Source organism: Heteronotia binoei, chromosome 13 (genome assembly GCF_032191835.1).
Source record: "Heteronotia binoei isolate CCM8104 ecotype False Entrance Well chromosome 13, APGP_CSIRO_Hbin_v1, whole genome shotgun sequence".
NCBI lineage: Eukaryota > Metazoa > Chordata > Lepidosauria > Squamata > Gekkonidae > Heteronotia > Heteronotia binoei.
In genome coordinates this window covers 65,524,411-65,544,824 of record NC_083235.1, presented here as the reverse complement: position 1 = coordinate 65,544,824, position 20,414 = coordinate 65,524,411, and the positions used below count along the sequence as shown (strand labels likewise).

Genomic DNA, 20,414 nt, shown 5'->3' with positions numbered 1-20,414 from the left:
AACAAGAGGTTCTTTAGGTCCTCCTCACTTTCTGCCATTAGAGTAGTGTCATCTGCATATCTGAAGTTGTTGATGTTTTCCCCAAAAATCTTAATTCCAGCTTGTGTTTCATCCAGGCCAGCATTCCGCATGATGTACTCTGCATAGAAATTAAATAAGCAGAGTGACAATATACATCCTTGTCGAACTCCTTTTCCTATTCTAAACCAATCAGTTGTTCCATTTCCCGTTCTGACAGTTGCTTCTTGACCCTTATACAGGTTTCTCACGAGACATGTGAGGTGGTCTGGTACTCCCATCTCTTTAAGGATTTGCCACAGTTTGTTGTGATCTTTATATTACTGAACTCTAAATGCTGATTTGGTATTTCCATCTGAGAGCTAGACAGGCAGGATTCCTTCCTGCAAACATGCTTACATTCTTCTGGATTTATTTTTATTTTTAAAATAGGGTATTGTAGTAGCTTTTAAAATATTACTTTAGCCAGGGCTTTTTTTGAGCAAGAACACATTTCTGGCTGGCTTGGTGTAAGGGGTTGTGGCCTAATATGCAAATAAGTTCCTTCGGGGCTTTTTCTACAAAAAAGCCCTGAGCAAAACAATGGTGATGTCAGGGGATGTGGCCTAATAGGCAAATGAGTTCCTGCTGAGTTTTTTCTATTAAAAAAGCCCTGACTTTAGCTGCATGGCTGCTACAAACTGAATAGTTTCTTCTGCTGTTCAGTTAATGTATGTAACGGGGACACCAAATGAGAGGGGTGTATGACATGATACTTCCCATATCAACAACAGAACATTCAGAACAGAAGGCTGGGACCTCTGGTGTGGGAAGTAGGCCTGTAACTAACCAGGGGCCCATGGGGCCTAGCCCCCTGACAGTTTTTGGGGGGCCCTCACCCCCGGACTGCTGCCTCCCTCCTGTGTGATTTAAATCACATGGGAGGGGCATCCAGGAGCAGCTGCTGCCCCTCCCATGCCATTTATAAGGCCCAGAAATCAGCTGATCTGTGGGGTCTAAATTATGCAGGAGGGGTGGCAGGAACAGTCACCAGCCTCCTGCAAGATTTAAAGGGCCCCCTCCCCCATGGTCCCCAATGCCCCCCTCCCCCTGCAGCCCCTAGCTACGGGACTGGTGGGAAGTAACCATGTCAGGTCCCTTTCACACGGTGTCCCCATTACATACATTACATGCACTTAGCAGAGGTTCTCTGACCCAATGGATTTCCTAGAGGAATCCTGGTTTTATATCCCTTCTCAAATCCTAAAAAAGATAAAAATGTAAAAGATAGTCCCCTGTGCAAGCACCAGTCATTTTCGACTCTGGGATGACGTTGCTTTCACGTTTTCACGGCAGACTTTTTACGGGGTAGTTTGCCATTGCCTTCCCCAGTTATCTATGCTTTCCCTCCCCAGCAAGCTGGGTACTCATTTTACCGACCTTGGAAGGATGGAAGGCCAAGTCAACCTGGAGCCGGCCACCTGAACCAGCTTCCTCTGGGATCAAACTCAGGTCGTGAGCAGAGGGCTCCAACTTCAGTACTGCAGCTTTACCACTCTGCATCACAGGGCTCTTTCTCAAATCCTAACCACACTTAAAAGCTACACATGATGCTTTGGTAGTTAGTTAACCTTATAGCTAAGCTCACACTGGCTCTAGTAACAACTGCATCACACATTTCAGTACTTATAAACTGTTGAACGTCTGGGAAAATGCCATATGGGAAAAAGACAACCACATTAGTGTTGGGTTGTGGCCCAGTATTAACCCCCACCCCCCAATGACTGGAAAGAGACCGTCAAATCCACTACACATTGCATGTCTACTGACCACTTTTCCATAGACAATACATTATTTTCATATGTGCAGGTCCATGTAGGTCTAACTTCAGAATGGCTGTGCCAGTCATTTTTGCCCATTCCCAATACATGTATCAGGAAACCAACCGCCACGTTCAACTTCTTCTTAAGATAGCAAATACACAGGTATATTTATTTCCACATCAAAAAGCACGACTCAACGCACTTTTCTCTTCGGTGCTTTTGGGACGTTACGCTGGGTACCCATATCTGGAAAGATTGTGCCCCTGTAATTGCAATGAGGTCGAAACAACTCTCCACATCGTTTTGCGGTGCCCTAATTACAATGACTTGAGGGCAAGATTAATCTCTCCAATTCTCGGGTCCTTGGCGGGCAGGCCGGAGGATGAGCAGATTGCCTTCCTCCTGTCTGACACTCATTCTGATGTTTCATCTAAGATTGCCCGTTTCTGTTATGTTGCTCAGTTGGAAAGGAGGGAAATTGAGAATGTAAATCTTGGTTATGAGTTTTAACAATATGTGCAATAGTTGGTGTGAGGAACTTTGTGTAAGAGGTGATGGGTTTGTTTTTATGATTTTGTTTTTGTTTGTATTAAGCTGGTGGGATGACCGTGAATAAAGTACTACTACCTCCACATCAAAAGGCGTACAGACAAACTGCATAAAGCTGTTTACTACATTTCACCCCACCTTTCTTCCAAAGACTTCGAGCATGGTGGGTATCCTATGTTGTACACGCTATCTGAAACTTGCTTAGTAGGTTAGAGGGTATCGTGCTTAAACAGGAGTCCCTCCGTCCCTGTCAATAGCTATAATCGATTTTGCAGTCAAGCACTACTTCTTGATGAGTAGGGTTGCCAATCCCCAGGTGGGGGCAGGGGTTCCCCCTGTTTGGAGGCCCTCCCCCCGCTTCAGGGTCGTCAGAAAGCGGGGGGAGGGGAGGGAAATGTCTGCTGGGAACTCTATTATTCCCTATGGAGATTTATTCCCATAGAAAATCATGGAGAATTGATCTGTGGGTATCTGGGGCTCTGGAGGGGCTGTTTTTGGGGGTAGAGGCCCCAAATTTCAGTATAGCATCTAGTGCCTCTCCCCAAAATACCTCCCAAGTTTCAAAAAGATTGGACCAGGGGGGTCCAATTCTATGAGCCCCAAAAGAAGGTGCCCCTATCCATTATTTCCTACGGAAGGAAGGCATTGAAAAGGTGTGCCCTCCCTTTAAATGTGACGGCCAGAACTCCCTTCGGAGTTCAATGATGCTTGTCACAGCCTTGATCTTGGCCCTACCCCTAATGTCTCCTGGCTCCACCCCCCAAAGTCTCCTGGCTCCACCCCCAGAGTCCCCAGGTATTTCTTGAGTTGGACTTGGTAACCCTGTCGATGAGTGACATATTGCATTCGTCCCACGTCGGGTTAAAGCAGCACCCGCTTCTTTCTAGAGCCAAGATCCCCCTGCAAGGCTTCTGGTGCACGGCCTTCGCCGAACCCCTCGCCTGCTAGCTTAGCCCTATTTACAGCGGAGCTGATAAGCGCCTCTCTCCCCCGTTCCCCTCCTGCATGCGGGTGCTCGGGCTCTGCCACGCCGTGCGTGCTCGTGCTTGCGGTCTGCAGGGTTCTCCGCTCCGCCGCCCTCTTCCTTCCCCTCCCTCCCTCCCTGGCCGCCTGGAATGAAGATGGTGGCGAGTGTCCGGGTGCAGAAGCTGGTCCGCCGGTACAAGCTGGCGATCGCCACGGCGCTGGCCATCCTGCTCATCCAGGGCCTGGTGGTGTGGAGCTTCAGCAGTCTGGAGGAGGACGACCAGGGAGAGGTGAGGGCAGGGCAAAAGCGGCAGCCTGCAGCGGTCACGCAAGAGGGCAAGGGGACGGGGCACGGCGGTGGGGTGGGGAGGGCAGCGGGCTGAGCGGAAACCGTGTCGAGCGCTGCTCGGGAGAGCTCCTGGTTTGGGTCTGGGGCTACAGCGCTGCAACGGGTGGGGGCGGATGTGTATCTGTGGGAGTGCTCTCCAGAAGCAAAGAGTGCCAATGGGCTATGGGGAGGCGTGTGTAGATGTGGGTTCAATGGGGCAGGCTGTGTAGTGCTTGGGGAACGGGGTAGGTGGGGTGTACCCAAGGTTGGGGGCGTTGGGGTGGTATTACGAGACTAGGTGCTTGGCCATGGGGTGAGGTTGATGGTGCAGTGGGGAATTGCCAGGCCCCTAGCTACGAGGGGGCCTGTGGGGGCACAGCCCCCCCCCCCCGACTTCTGGAACAGGGACCCTGACTCTGGGGCCCCAACCAGTCCCTGGGGCCTCTGCCATGGCTCCAGGGAGAGCCAGTTTGGCGTAGTGGTTAAGTGTGCGGACTCTTATCTGGGAGAACCGGGTTTGATTCCCCACTCCTCCACTTGCACCTGCTAGCATGGCCTTGGGTCAGCCTAGCTCTGGCAGAGGTTGTCCTTGAAAGGGCAGCTGCTGTGAGAGCCCTCTCCAGCCCCACCCACCTCACAGGGTCTGTCGTAGGGGAGGAAGATAAAGGAGATTGTGAGCCGCTCTGAGACTCTTCGGTGTGGAGGGCGGGATAGAAATCCAGTATCTTCATCTACCTCACAGGGTGTCTGTTGTGGGGGAGGAGGGGAAAGGAGATTGTGAGCCGCTCTGAGACTCTTCGGAGTGGAGGGCGGGATATAAATGCAGTATCTTCTTCTTCTTCAGGGCAGTGGAGAGGTCGCTTCTGGGGCGTGGGGCATAAGCAGTCCCAGCCTCTGGCCTGAGTTAAAGGGCCCCGCCGATCAGCTGTTTTGTGGGCCCTTTAACTTGAGGGGGCCGGGGACCCCTTCTGCTGCCGGCCACACGCTGTTTTAGGGGCAGGGAAGGGAGGACTGTGGCAAGCTCGCCGCCGCCCTCTCTTCCCCACCAGTAAAATAACGTGCGGGCCAGCGGCAGAAGCAGCCTCAAGCCCTGCGGGAGTTAAGGGCCCACGAAAGAGCTGATCCGCGGGCCCTTTAATTGGTGTCGGGGCTGGGGGCGGCTTCTGCTGCCCGCCCGCACATTATATTACTGGTGGAGAAGAGAGGGCAGCGGTAAGCTTGCCACAACCCTCCCTTCCCTGCCACTAAAACAGAGTAGTCATGGCGGGGGGAGGAGGAGAGACGGCAAGTGGGAGAGCACCACCACGGCGGGGGCTAGCAAAGCGCCGCGGCGGGGGGGGAGCAAGCGGAGTGCTGCCGCAGCGGGTCGGGGCAAGCAGAGCGCAGCAGCTGGGGGGCACTGGGGAGGTCGCCTGCCTTTAGCCTATTTGCTCTAGAGCCGCTTCCAGCAGCAGAAGCAGCGCCCAGCCCCGCCCCACTCCTTAAAGGGCCCATGGATCAGCTGTTTTGCGGACCCTTAACTCACAAAGGGCCTGCTTCTGCTGTCAACCCACACATTATTTTACTGGTGGGGAAGAGAGGGCGGTGGTGAGCTCGCCGCAGCCCTCCATTCCCTGCCACTAAAACAGTGCATGGGCTGGCAAAAGAAGCAGTCTGCTGTTCCACGGGTCCTTTAACTCACCTGGGGGCAGCTTCTGCACCCAGCCCTGAAGCAAGTTGGTTGGGGGGGAGGGGAGGGCGGTGACATGAGAGAGAGAGAGAGGCAGGGAGGGAGCCACTAGAGGGAAGGTTGTTTGGGGCACTGGGCGGGGCATCAGTGCCCCCCCCCTGTAAAATGTAAATGCCCCCTAAGCTTCCAAATTCTGGCTACAGCCCTGGAATTTGTGAGGATTTACTATAGGGTGATAGTGCAGTAAAATCCGGACGGCTAGGTGGTAGTACCGTGCTCCTGGTTTGTTTTAGGCGTGGTAAGTCAGGGGTGCGTGTCAGGGCCTGAATATTGGAAAGAGAGAGAGTGTGTGTTGTTTTTTAAAGGACTTGGTAAGGGGGTGCTTGGCACAGGAATTAATGCTTTAAGGTTTGAAAGATCTGTGACACTCGATCCTTTGCATGCTTGCTCCTACGAAACTGCCACTAAGCTCAACAGACCTTCCCGCCAAGTAGGTGTACGTAAAATTGCAATTTTAGTCCATTGTATAGGAGAACAGTGTTTTGAATTTACTGTGGCAGGAACCTGAATATGATATTACGGAGGAGCTTATGGTAAGTAAGGGGTCGGTGCTTGGTATTGGGGTTTTTAATACTTTCATGGCAGAATATACAATCAGAATACCCATTTCCAAAACTTGATGAACATATGAAGCTGCCTTCTACTGAATCAGACCCTCGGTCCATCAAAGTCAGTATTGTCTTCTCAGACTGGCAGCGGCTCTCCAGGGTCTCAAGCTGAGGTTTTTCACACCTATTTGCCTGGACCCTTTTTTGGAGATGCCAGGGATTGAACCTGGGACTTTCTGCTTCCCAAGCAGATGCTCTGCTACTGAGCTACCGTCCCTCCCCAAATATGAACATATGAAGCTGCCTTATACTGAATCAGACCCTTGGTCCATCAAAGTCAGTATTGTCTTCTCAGACTGGCAGCAGCTCTCCTGGGTCTCAAGCTGAGGTTTTTCACACCTCTTTGCCTGGACCCTTTTTTGGAGATGCCAGGGATTGAACCTGGGACCTTCTGCTTCCCAAGCAGATGCTCTACCGCTGAGCCACCGTCCCTGTGTCAGCTTAGGCTTCAGGGTGCATGGTTAAGTACTGGGTAGAATATCACACATTTCCCCAGATGTCTGTTTGTAACATAACCATAAGAAGAGACTTGTGGGACCAGACCAGGAGTCACCCTAGTCTGACATCCTCTTTCTAGCCAGTTAAATGCTCCAGAGAAGGCCTTTCTTAGCTCTGCCGTGTCTTCTAACTTGAGACGTCATGTCAGGGGCTGAACCTTTGTCACAAAAAGTTGTTTTCTGCTATTAAGCTATGGTCTCTTCTCCTGTGTTTGGAACATTTAATAAGATTGGATGGGATGTGAAGTAGAACCAGGCCAAGAAGTTAAAAAGGACGGAGAGAATTAAAGTACCACTGAAGTGGTTGGAGTTGAGTATCCTGGAAATGAGGATCTCAGGAGTGAAATTCTAGCAGGAGCCGCCACTTTGCATATTAGGCCACACACTCCTGATGTAGCCAATCCTCCAAGAGCTTACAAGGCTCTTTTTTTGTAAACTCTTGGAGGATTGGCTATAACAGGGGTGTGTGGCCTAATATGCAAAGGAGCTCCTGCTAGAATTCCACCCCTGGAGGATCTACAGTATGATATTTCAGAACTGATTTAATCTCGCCCATGGGGCAAATGTTACCATGTGACTAGTGGTTTGCACTAGAAGCTGGCTTTGTGATTCTGATTTTGCCATGACATAAAAGCAGTTGAAACATCCTTTTAATCATTTTATCCATGTAAGATATATGCTGTGCAACCTTAAGCACTGTCACACTCTTTTAAGTCCATTGAAGTCAGTGGACATACTCCAGCTGAGAATTGCGCTTATAACCTCACTTTTGTGTCAATATTGGCACCCCAAACAACTTGACTTTCTAAAGGTAGTTTAAAATGTAAGAATTCTGTTTAAAGAAGCCGCCAAAATGAGGCTGCAGAGAGTCTTAGTTCTTCACTCTTCATCTTTGCAGTACCACTGGAGGACTGAAAGGACAGAGGTGGCAGGAATCTTCATTCTAGCTCTCAGAATGGCTCCTGCCTCTTTTGTAGACAGTGGTGAAGACTGCCCAATCCATGCATACAAGCAACTTTACACATTGTAACAGCTGCCAAAAGAACTGTTCTATTAGAATTAATAACTATGGGGTTGGACAGTTGGCACCAATGGCTGTCTTGGAAGTGTGTCATGAGCTACAGCAACCAAGATAATCTCTTTTTTTATATATGTAAGCTTGAGTGAGTGTAGGAGATGTTCAAAGTATTATGTGTGTACCATTTGACCAGGTCTCATGATCAATATGTGTATGTGTGCTTGATTTCCCTCCCCCCCCCCCCCGACATGTCTTCAGTTTTTCCTTCATGGGTTAACTTATGATCTGGATACCTCTTTAACAGGATGGAAATCCATGTCCAGCTCAAGCCCATTGAGGAAGTAAGCAGGAAAATAATTCATATAAATGACCATCTGAATCTGCTTTCAAGTGAAGTCAGAATGGAAGTAACCATGTTAAATATTTTGGAAATTGGATCATATGAAAAGAGAAAACTGATGCATTTTCAGTGTTGAGCTAAAGCCTTCTGCCATTTCTTCTTCTTTCTCTTGACCCTGAGAGAATAGCTCAAATTATATGTGCCAGTTGGACAATGGAATAATTCTGATCAACAAAGTAAAAAGTGAAGATAAACTTCTCCCTTGAATGTTTATCAAGCATATTTGGCATCTGAACTATGTGAATTATTTTGTGATATAGCATAATGTTGTCTAAACATTACTGATCACTCATCTGCAATATTTGGAATTTTTGTGGCTTTTTTCCCTGATGACCTTGATTGTCTTTAGAGAGGCTTTCAAACGCCTATAGAGCATCTCTGTTGTATGTGATGTTAAATTTACTATTTTACATAAGTAAATGGTTGCTGTGTTAGACAAGGAAGCTGCCTAGTAATGAAAAGTACATCTCTCCTGTGTCTTCCAGTGAGATTTGTAGCATGTGTCAGAAATCATACATTTAATTGTTGTTTATAATAATTATCCTGCTTTTCTTCCATGGTTAATAATGAAGATACCTGTTTGTTTTTACTCCCTGCTTTGAAAAATCCAAGTAGCCCAGCTTAGCCTAAGCTCATGGGAACTTGTAAGATAAGCAGAGTAGGCCACAGTTTGTACTTGGATGGGAGACCACCCAGGAAGACTAGGGTTGTGGCATTTGTTGTTGTTCAGTCGCACAGTTGAGTCCAACTCTTTGCGACCCCATGGACAAAGTCACGCCAGGCCCTCCTGTCTTCCACCGTCCTCCAAAGTCTGCTCAAAGGTTGTGGCATAGAGAAAGATAATGGGAAATCCTCTCATGGATTGCTGCCTTGTCGTGGCGAGAGGGCTTGCGCCGTTCAGTGAGGCTGTGGGCTATGCCATGCAGGGCCACCCAAGATGGACAGGCCACAGCTGAGAACCCAGACAAAATGTGATCCACTGGAGAAGGAAATGGCAAACCACTCCAGTAGCCTTGCCAAGAAAACCCCATGGACAGTAACAAAAGACTGTGGCATAGAGAAAGATAATGGGAAACCACCTCTGTTTGTCTCTTGCATGGATTGCTCCATGGGTGGGAGCACCATGATTTAGTTGCAACTCAACAGCATGTTACTCTTCTTGGGAAATAAGATATAATGGGCTTCTTAAGAAGGTGTTTCTTGAAAGTTAAAGGGAGATCTTTGGAACAGCACCTTGTCAAGAAACCGTGTTGTCGGGCTGACTTATCTCTGGCTGCTTGCCCCCGACTGTGAACATAAGAAGTACAATTGATATTTTTATGAAGACCCAACCCATATCCAGAATAAGTTTAGAGGACCTGTGTGCAATAATATTTCATTTATGTACCGTCTTCTAGATTCTGACTGCAGCAAGTCAACCCATTGTGCTTAAGGCATAAATAAGCCATGGGGCTTTTCCACAAGAAACATACTACCATGGTTTTCAAGAGAGCTGCTGCCTTCTGCTGTTCAAGATCAGATAATTGGAGATAGGTAGACTTCCACTGCTAGAATACAGAAATGTTTTATTGGATTTTGCCTCACACTCCAAGCCCAATTGGTTGACTTGGGGGTGACCGACATGTTCAGAAGTTACGAAAGTTCTTGAGAACATTGAATCTTCCACTATGCCATACCAATTTCCCATGGGTAAGGGATATCATGCCACCCAGTTGCATTCTGGAAATGGTATTAATGCCAGAAAGTCTAAGTCATCTGAATATGTTGAACAATTCTTGTTCATCGTCTGGGGGTGAATCCCCTTGGTCAGGCTAACATCCAGCGAGGGGAGATTGCTTTTTGTGTGTGTGTGTGTGCAGTAGCTCATTCATTTCTGCTCTTTGGATTATTCTACAAAACTATTCCTCTCCTGGAATCATTCATTCCTTCTTTGTGCTTCAGCCACACTCTAGTTTGAATGAGAGGAAGTAACTTGTGCAAATTGTGGGTGGTTGTTTTTTTTTTAATGTGAAGACAGCCACACCTTGAACTAAATGGCCTTCAGGTTTCTTCCATTCTGTGTTTCTCTCATTCTAACAAAGCTGCAGAAACATTACTTCCCCATGATTTGACCGTATGTTTATTTTTTTCCCACTAAAATCCACGCCCCCCCCCCCCGGTTTAAAATAAATACTCATGGTAGCTTACACTATTAAAATCCACACAAAACAGTCAAAAATAGGTAACAGTTGGGGAGGGGGTGCTCAGTGCCCCCTTTCTAAAGACTCTGCACTGGAGTCTCTACTGTGGCCCACGTGTTCTCTTCCTTCTTCCAATCACCCATCTGCTAATCATCTTCAGAGATCTATCCACCCCTCTTGTGATGTGTGCAGCAAATTGGCCATGCCTAGTGGAGAGTTATGGCCTCTCACAAAAGTCCCCACTCTTGTGAGATGTTGGACCTCTCATTGATTTTAGTCACAATGTTAGTCAGTGGTTCTTGAGATGCGTTCCTGCACTGTGGAGGTCACCTGAAAGAGCTACCTGCCGGGGTGGGTAGATCTCTGACCCTGAACCAACAACCACCAGGTTTGACTAAAAATGGGGCAGGTTTGACTAAAAAAGGGACAGGTTTGACTAAAAATGGCCTTCTGGAGGGGAAAAAAACAAGTTTTGAGCTGGCACCACAATGCCTGTAACAAAGGAATCATTATCAAAGATTTCAGGTTTTCACGGCTGGTAACGTCATTAGGGTTTGTAGAATCTTTCGGGATCAAGTGCCGTGTTCTACTGGAGAAAGTTTTCCTTCCAGACGTTTCGTTCTCAGCTGCGGAGAACATCCTCAGTGGTGTTGCAGCCGGAGCAGGCGCTCAGACCTGTGCATCAATGCACAGCAGCCAAGAAGGCCTGAGCGCCTGCTCCGGCTGCAACGCCACTGAGGATGTTCTCCGCAGCTGAGAACGAAACGTCTGGAAGGAAAACTTTCTCCAGTAGAACACGGCACTTGATCCCGAAAGATTCTACAAACCCTAAAGGAATCATTGTTAGTGCTGGAAGAGTGAATTCCAAAGAGATGGGGTGACTCCTGAAAAGCCTTCATGCAGGTTCCCAACAATGGCTTTCTCCAACAGGAGGGTCCAGCAATAAGTCTTTCTTTGAGCACAAGCTGGTATGTATGGGTGGAGGTGGTCTGCCAGATCCAAACTATTTAAGTCCTTAAATGTTAATGTCAGCACTCTGTATTGGGCCTGGAAACACGACGGTTAACATAATTGTCATAAAATCACGATAATGTTCTCACTGTAGCCATTCTCTGGTCACCATATTCTGAGCCTGTTGAACCTTCCAGACCAACTCAAAAGTAGCTCCACACATACAGTATCCCAACCTGAATGTTAGCAAAGTCTGACTGTAGTCAGGTCTGCCTTTTTAAAAAAAAGGCTGCAGCTGTTGATCCACCTATCTTGGAAAAACACAATCTTGGCTATCTCTGTCACCTGGACCTCCAAGGGCAGAGAGGCATCCAAGAGCAAGCCTAAACGGAGAGCTTGCTCCTTCAGCAAAAATACAGCCCCAAGCAGGGCAAGCTGACCACTTCTTCTGAGCTCATGTTTATCCTCAATCCATAGCACCTCCATTTTCTCTGGATTTTGTTTTAAGTTTGTACCCTAATCCAGTTCCTTGCATCTTCCAAGTAGTGTTTAAGATCACCTGCAGGGGTGTCGAGCTCATTTGTTATGAGGGCCGAATCTGACGTAAATGAGACCTTGTTGGGCCATGTCATGTCAGATTGGGCCAGGCCATGTCGGGCCAGGCCGTGTATATACCTATTTAAGATTAGGTAGCAGAGATATAAATTTATAATTGGCATGTGGAATTCACTGCCACAGGAGGTGGTGGCGGCCACAAGCATAGCCACCTTCAAGAGGGGTTTAGATAAAAATATGGAGCAGAGGTCCATCAGTGGCTATTAGCCACAGTGTGTGTGTATATATAAAATTTTTTGCCACTGTGTGACACAGAGTGTTGGACTGGATGGGCCATTGGCCTGATCCAGCATGGCTTCTCTTATATTCTTATGTGACACAGAGTGTTGGACTGGATGGGCCATTGGCCTGATCCAGCATGGCTTCTCTTATGTTCTTATGTGATGCAGAGGGTTGGACTGGATGGGCCATTGGCCTGACCAAACATGGCTTCTCTTATGTTCTTATGTGACACTGAGTGTTGGACTGGAGGGGCCATTGGCCTGATCCAACATGGCTTCTCTTATGTTCTTATAAAGGACACAGACAAACACAATTAAATATTTTTTTTATAAAAGACTTAAAACATGCTTAAAACGTTAGCGCTTGTTGGACTTAAAGCTGCTTTCTTTATATCTCTTCCATGGGATCCAGGGAACTGGGCAAAGGAAACTCTGGCTCTTTCCTTCCTTCCTCAGGGGGCCAGGAGGGGGGGGGGAGCTTCAGCCAGTAGAAGGAAGAGAGGCTTGGCTCAGTAGCTCTGCTGTGTGATTGAGAGAGCATAGAAAAACAAGCTCTGCCTTCCTGCCTTCCTCCCCAAGGAAGGAGACTCAGCCAATGGAGAAAATAGAGTTTTTGCTCTGTAGCTTCTGTGTGATTGAGCAAGCCTTACAAAGCAAGCTGTTATGCGGAAGGAAGCAAGAGAGAGGGAGAAGGAAACAGATGACACCCAGTTGCTTGGGGGCCTGATAGGAGCCCTCTGGGGGCCTGATTTGACCCCTGGGTCGCATGTTTGACACCCCTGATCTACAGCTTCAATAGACGTTGACTGAAAGAACAGTTATTTATTTATTTTATTCGATTTTTAGCCCACCCTTCCCGTAGAACAGGCTCGGGGGGGGGGGTACATCATAAAAACGGTCCATAGTAAAAACAGTAAAAAAAACAATTTAAAATATAAAATCTAAGAATACAAAGATTAAGACGGCAGATTCTGCCTCACAAATGTGACCTATTGTCCAAGTCCAGCAGATCCAAGTCCAGCAGTTATGTATCATCTGCATACTGGTATCCTGGTTGGGACCGGCCGGGACTTGCATCACCCCTCCCCACCCCCCAACAGACCCCGGCAGCCCAGCCATCCTGCCCCAACAGATCCCTGAGTGACCTACCAGGTTGGGCAGCCTGCCAGCTGAAGAGGGGCCGCCACATAACGTGGAGACCACTGCCCCGGGTCTGGGCGGAACACCACCCAATCACCCTGCTGTGGGGCAGGGGAGCAAGTAGCGGGAGAGAGGAGCAAGGACCCTGCTGGCCCTCTGACAGCCCCCATAAACAACCCTTGATGCTGACACAGAGTGCGTTCGCACCTGCCACAGGGAGGAGACTGTGGGACAGCGACAGGAAAAGGTGTGGCTGTTTGGACATCTGGCCTCATACAGGGGGCAGGGCCAGCTAGCCAGGGGGCTGGGAGGGATATAAGGAGGGGAAGCAGCAAGGATGGGGCTGATGAGGAGACAGTGGAGTTGGAGACTTGAGGCAAGCAGGCCAGGCAGAGAGAAGGAAAACCAGAGGAGCCAATCAGTAGAGAGCCAGCCAAAGAGGGGGCCGGGTGAAGTTAACTTGGCTTCCCCACCCAGTCTGAAGCTCCTAGCTGCCACCCCAGGAAAGAAGCCTAGCTGGACTGGATGATGGCCACCTGGGGAGGAGGGGCACCTTAGGAGGCAGGGTGTGACAACTGGTGAGATCTTACTTCAGATCCATAGATCACCTCTCCTGGTGGTTTCATAGGAGAAAAAAGGGAACCTTGTGTGAAGGCCAGTGGCCATAGGCTGAGCAGAAGTCTCCAAGCACCACCTTCTGAAACCTGCCTTCTAGAAAGGACTGAAATTAATAGCACAGTGCTAGTGAGATTCATCTCTGCCATACTGTTCAGAAGGCTATCATAGTGGTATTAAACGCTGCTGAGAGATCCAGAAAAACCAGGGATGTACCGTCCCTGTCAGAGAACCAGCACGGATCATCATCCATCAGAGCAACCATATCTGTGTCTGGTCCATGACCTGAGCAAAAATTAAAAGGGATCAAAACAAGTTTCCTGCTGAAATGCCTGTAGATATGTCACTGCCACCTCCCCCAAGACCTTTCTCAAAAAGGACTACTTATTCAAATCTGCCGAATGTAGAGTTGGTTTTTGTTCAGTAAAGGTCTGACAACTGCCTGTTCTTTAAGAGATCGAGAAACTGAACTTCCTGTCAGGGATGCATTGATGAAACATGATATCCATGAGGACAATCTTATTGTACGTTTAAATAACCATGAGGTGCAGTGTGTGTACAGTAGGCCTTAGCGATCCAAGTATTTGGGCCATGTCCTCAGGTTGCAACAGTTAAAAGAAATCCCTAGAAAACTGTCTCAGGGAAGACACAAGAACAGCCATAATTTCTGTGACATCCAAGCTGATGTAAGTGATTGTTGTCCTTGAGATGTTTAAGAGAGTAATAATGGGGAGTTTCTGAAACACCCTCTGTTTGCTCCCAGGGGTCTAGGTGCAACAAGTCTCATACTGCAGTTCCAGCACTTGAAAACACATGAAAGCCTAGCTGGGCCTGATCAGGATGAGTCCCTGTGGCATTTTTACATGGCTGAGTTCAGCTCTAAAAAGACATCCGTGTCCCTGAGTCAGACTGAGCCATGACTTCTAGTTTGGCCCTAAACCTGTCCAGGTAGTGATATGTTCCTGACAGCACAGTCAGATAAGAATCTCCCCACCTCTGTATCATCATCATCCTGAGTTTCCCAGAGCCCTGAAGCCAGGGTGTGACCTACTGTGTCCATAAGGTTGGTCAGGCAACTGGTTCCCTATCTCACCTCTTGGAACTTAGCTACAGTGATCTGTGCAATGGTCGCTTCCAGGCTAGATTACGGTAACTTGCTTTTTTGCCGGTCTACCCTTGAGCCTGATCTGGAAACCGTAGCTAGTGCAGAATGCGGCAGTGGGCCTGCTGATGGCAGCTTTTTTGCAGGCGCGCATTCAGTCGGTGCTGCACCAACTACATCGACTGCCAGTTGGATGTGAGGGCGATCTGGCTGCGACATCTGTCACCCCATTGATCGCCAGGGTTGATTCGGCTGATCTGGCTGGCTAGGCGGGTGTCCCCTACCTCCCTCACCGCTCCATGTGCGTCCCTCCCGAAGCTGCGCGCTCGGTGGAAGAGGACGACCATCCCAGATCGAAGGAGTGTACCATTCTTTGGTCAAGGGTATACGATAGCTGCGCTCCCCTGCTAGAACCTCCAAACAAGCTCAAGGTCCATTTGTAGGACTGCCAATGGAGTACCAGATCCAGTTCAAGGTCATGGTATTGGCCTTTAAAACCTTATGCATCCTGGAACCAGCATACCCTATGAGACTGTCTCTCCCCGTATGTGCCCTGAGGAGCCTTGCACTCTGCTAGATCAACCCCTACTGGTAGTCCCTAACCTGAAAGGTGTCCACTTAGCCTCAATCAGGACGAGGGCTTTTTCCACCCTGGCCCCAGCCCACATCAGGGCCCTGCAGGGTTTTTTACAGTTCCTCAGGGTCTGTAAAATGGAGCTGTTCCACCAAATCTTTGGCTGAGGGAGGGGATGTTCAATCCATCTCAGCCTCTCCTGCCCACAGAAGTACACCACCAGAGTAATCATCCTGGAGGAGGCATTATGGTCTGCCTTGGAATTTTTGTCTTGTTTGCTGCCCTCTTGGCTTTGATTGTTTTAACTTGGTTTTTATTACATGTTACTGTTGTTTTATATTTATTCTAATTGCTGTGAGCCAACCTGAGCCCATTTTTGGGATAGGGCAGGATATAAGTCTAATAAAGGAAATGAAATTTCTATTGTAAAACAATTCTTGGTTATTATGGCAGCCGTTAAATCCTGAGCTGCTCCAGATAGCAGGAGCTTGGCGTGGATGTTTGTTTAGATATTTATACCCCACTTTTCTTCTAAGTGGCTGACACCACCATCCTCACCTCCTCCACTTTATCCTCATAACAACAACCTTGTGAGGATATTAGTCTGAGACAGAAAAGTTGAATTTTCCATGTTTTCCCTTTCCCCTTCCTCCAGCAGCTGTCTGTCAGCCTCAGAAAGGTACCATTGGCGATTAAGAGATGGCATAAAATGGCTGCTGCACAAAACAGGCAGTCGTACTTAGGAGGAGAAAGCTGGCAAAAACTTTTTCCCTTTTTCTACCAGAAGTTCTTCCATTTGAATTACAGGCTGTATTGACAGATGAGACAGAAGAGCATGGTTTATCCTGTTTTCCTTTCCCAGAACTGCCACCAGTATTGCAGTATTGCATTGGGGAGGGACGGTGGCTCAGTGGCAGAGCATCTGCTTGGGAAGCGGAAGGTCCCAGGTTCAATCCCTGGCATCTCCAAAAAAGGGTCCAGGCAAAGAGGTGTGAAAAACCTCAGCTTGAGACCCAGGAGAGCCGCTGCCAGTCTGAGAAGACAATACTGACTTTGATGGACCAAAGGTCTGATTCAGTATAAGGCAGCTTCATATGTTCATATATGTTCATATGGGTCACCCAACCTTCAGCTTCACCAGATGATCTCTAATTGATGTCCAGATGACAGAGATCTGTCTCCTTGGAGGAAATGGCTGCTTTGGAGGATTGGCTCTATAGCATTATATCCAGCTGAGGCTACCACAAACCCTGCTCTCTTCAGACTCCATCCCAAAATCTCCAGGAATTTCCCAACCAGGAGCTGGCAACTCTAGAAAACACAGAAATTGTGGTGCCCCCCCCCGAGAAATTGGAATATACACAGTTCTTATTTCCTAATCAACCATACATGAATGTTATAACTTTAGCAATATAAAATACATCATTCATAATAATAATAATAATAATTTTTTGGCAAATAATTTGGCAAATAAAATAGTTTGACATATTTATGACATTAAAATATGAATTACTTATGGTTGTTAGCGTCACGGTCTTATTATTGGACCTGACATTACACGTCAGTGTTGGAGAAGGGCTGGAACTCCTAACCCCACTACCAGTGTGGGATGGGTCGGAGATTAGAAGAGTGAGCATAACCATATCATGCAATTCCTCCAATGAGCTTGAAGCAGTATGCATCAGCCTCTCCTTTCCTCCTCTCCACTTGAACCACTGCTCGAAGCTTCATTTGGTCCTTATTTCTGTCCAGATGGAAACAGGAGAGTGTTTGACAAAGTGGATTCTAGTACACAAATGCTTATGCCAGGATGGACTGTAATTGTTAGTCTTCAAGGTGCCAGAATACTCCTTAGGGATTCCAGCCTCAAGGTGGGTCCTGAGAACCCTAGGGATTACAGCTTATCTCCAGACTACAGAGATAAATTCCCCTGGAGAAAATGGATGCTTTGGAGGGTGAACTCTATGGCATTGTACCCCACTGAGCTCCCTGTCCTCGTTAGCTCCCTGTCCTCGTTAGGCTCTATCCCCAAAGCTCCAGGAGTTTCCTATCCTGGGTCTGGCAACCTTCCCCCACATCCTCCAGCGGTGGCTGGGGGGAACTGACACCCCCAAATTACTGATATTTTTGATGGAATAGAGTCCTCTCTGGAATCTGTTGCATCAAAAACAACTTCCTCTCTGGAATCTGTCCTGAATAATTTTTGTAAATCAAATGTCTGTAATATGTTCCGGAACACAGTACTTAATGTAATATAGATATTTATATGAGGGTGCTTTGTTTTGTATCTTTGGGTGAAGACAGACATTATAATATAGGCATGATAGAATTGGTTTGAACATGTTTCTGCTACCCTGAAAAAAACATGCTGGAAATTGAAAATGCATTCCAGTGTGTGTATTCAAACAGCTTCTAACACAGTTTGCAGTGTCTGCCTTTCACCCTTGGCTATACAGTTTACTCTTCCAGACTAGCCGTTAGAAGTCTCGGAAAGCTTCGTCCAAGTAGTCTCCTGGGGCTTTTCCAAAGAAATCTGTGGCTGCAGTCATACACAGGCTTGGTGTGATCTGGCTGCGCCTCTGTATTATCTGGTGTCATGATCCTGGGGCTAGTGAGGCCTGCAGGCCCCAGGGAAGCCTGTCTAGGAGTTACTGGGAAAAGCCTACATTTCCCAGAATCCCATCTATCTCACTGACTGGGTAGCAAGGGCTTTGGAGGGAAACAGGCCCAGAGAAGGGTGGGACCTGGGGAAGAGACTATATAAAGGCCAAGCCCAGGAAGGGTGTATTCTTTCCCTGGAAGGCTGAGCTGGAGGCAGGCGGTGCCTAAAGAGTTTGAAGCAGGGGAAGACCCTTACCCAAGGGGGGGTAAGCATAGTATTAGAGTAGGGACAGTAGAGATAGAGGCGTTAGGGCATTTGTTTATTTTCCCTTCACCCTTTTACTGGTTAATGCACCTTGTTAATTTATATTGCACTCAAATAAACCTTTTGTTGCTGTTGTTCACTCTGCCTGGTCCACATGCCTGTTATTTGGCCTAAACTGCAGGAGGCCTGAAGGACTCTGGGCCTTCTCAAGGGGAACCCTTGGCCCAGAGTGGTGACAGCAATTGATAATACCCCCCCCCCCCAGTCGTGACATCTGGTGTTAGTTGTTCCAGAGAGGTTTGTCCAAACATGCCACCCTTAACCCACCTCACTGTGCGCTCACCTGGTAGCTGACCGTTCAGATCGTTGCTTCACAATACCATGGAGTGAGGGCCATCCTTTTGTTGTTCTTGTTTGGCTTTCATGCATGTGCATAAGCGGGCATCCAACCAAAGCTTTGGCTCCTTTTTGACAGCTCTGCAGTCCCTCTCAGCCTCCTTTGCATTGCCTCTCTTTCTTGGAATACATGGTGGGGGGGAGAGGAGTGTAAACATGCAGATATATATGAGAGTAGCTTCATTGACTTCTGTACATTGACTCTTGTGTCAATCATGGGATGCTCTCAAACAGCAACCGCTTTTCTGCTAACACAGTTTACATGTGGGAAAGTGGGAGGGGAATAGGGTTGCCAGCCTCCCCAGGATCCCTGCCAGTATGGGAACCTAACTAAGGACAATTTCTATGGTTTTCCAACACAGAGAAACCGGGGGGGGGGGGGGTTGGGGGGAGGGGAGTTGTTGCTCAAAAGCAACTCCTCCAGGGGCTCCCAGTCCTGACATTGGGTGCAGAAAGCCCAAGCAGTGATTAACAACCCAGAGGCGATCATGCACTTATGTTCACATCACTACTTGATTAAAAAGGGGGGGGGGGTGGAAACAGACAGGGGAGTCCAAGCAGACTTCCCAACCGTCTTGAGTTCACAACAGGGGAGCTCAAACATCTAGAAATGCAAGCAGAAAGGACTGACATCCATAAAAACTTGACTTCCCCTAGTGCCTAATAACTCTGATTTCAAGGGGGGGGGGGGTCAGAACTTGGTGCCAACAACTGGGGGATAGGAGGCAGATGTCACTGTCTGATCATGCACTTTAAACCTGCAAGGGAACTGCAATGATATTGGATCAAAGTGCTCATCGGCCTGTCGGCATACGTGTTATTGCTGTTTTAAAGTAGAAGTGTCGTTTTTATTTATTTAATTTGTACCCCGCCCTTTCCCACCAGCGTGAGCCATTGTTCATTTGCGCCACATGGCCCTGACATCAACTTTTAGAGCTGTGTTTCTGTTGCAGCTATAGCTTAATTCCAGTAGCAATATTTTATTGCTGGGAAAATGGTTTCCAGTAGCAATATTTTACTGCTGGGAAAATGCCATTCTCCCTGGTGGTGAATAGGATTGATTGCTTGGCAAGACAGATGTTTGTTCTGAACTCTTGAAATTACCGGTGATAGAAGAAAAGAGCAAGCAGGGCTGCTCCCTTTTGTTCCTTCCCTCATATTTTCATTCTCACACCCTTTCCCACCCTTCAGCTTGCCTTGAACACACCTAGAGTCCTGCATACTCTAGCAGGGAGAGAAAAAGGACTGATGGTGTGGGGAAATAACAGGTAGGAGAAACCATATCTGCTGCAGCTCCATCAGGAGCTGTGGTGCCACAGAGTAGATATCTGGGTTCCAACCTAGAAACTTTAGAGCAGAATATGATTGTGCGAGTGACACAAACCCCTGTGTGAGAGCACCTGTTGTGTCCCTAGTGAGACAGTGTTATTTTAGTTTATTTGATCTTATTTGAGAGCACTCCAGCATGAGAGCACTTATCTAACCTTAAAGTGATGAACAACTGCAAGGCTGTGCCTTCACCCCATCACCACACACAATAACACTCTACTATTCTACCATCTTTTAAAAATAAATATTATTTAGTTCCTCTGAAGGCTGAGTGCTTCCCTTCTGTAGTGCTGGAATCCATATCAGGCCTGATTTGTGTGTGTGTATGTTTGTAAATGGGTGGTGCATATAACCCATGTATGTAAGAAACACAACACTTTCCCCTCCATTCTATTACGGCTGGTTATTTTGCCGAGATTCTTCCTCAAAAGGGGGTTGAGCGTTAATGTTTGCTGTAACGACAAGCTGCAGCTTGTTAAGGGAATGAGCCTTAGAAAGTTTCTCTTTGCA

General features: G+C 47.8%; 1 protein-coding gene across 2 annotated transcripts in view; it reads left to right on the top strand.

The window, feature by feature from the left end:
* The first annotated feature begins 3,425 nt into the window (after window positions 1-3,425).
* Window positions 3,426-20,414, top strand: part of XYLT2 (xylosyltransferase 2) — a 71,307-nt gene continuing 54,318 nt past the window's right edge. Inside the window, exon 1 of one of the 2 annotated variants that reach the window (XM_060252219.1) lies at window positions 3,426-3,625. In XM_060252219.1, the coding sequence (XP_060108202.1) occupies window positions 3,485-3,625 (141 nt within the window). In that variant the 5' untranslated portion in view covers window positions 3,426-3,484. The remainder of the gene's footprint in view (window positions 3,626-20,414) is intronic. The other variant, XM_060252218.1, reaches the window with a different exon arrangement.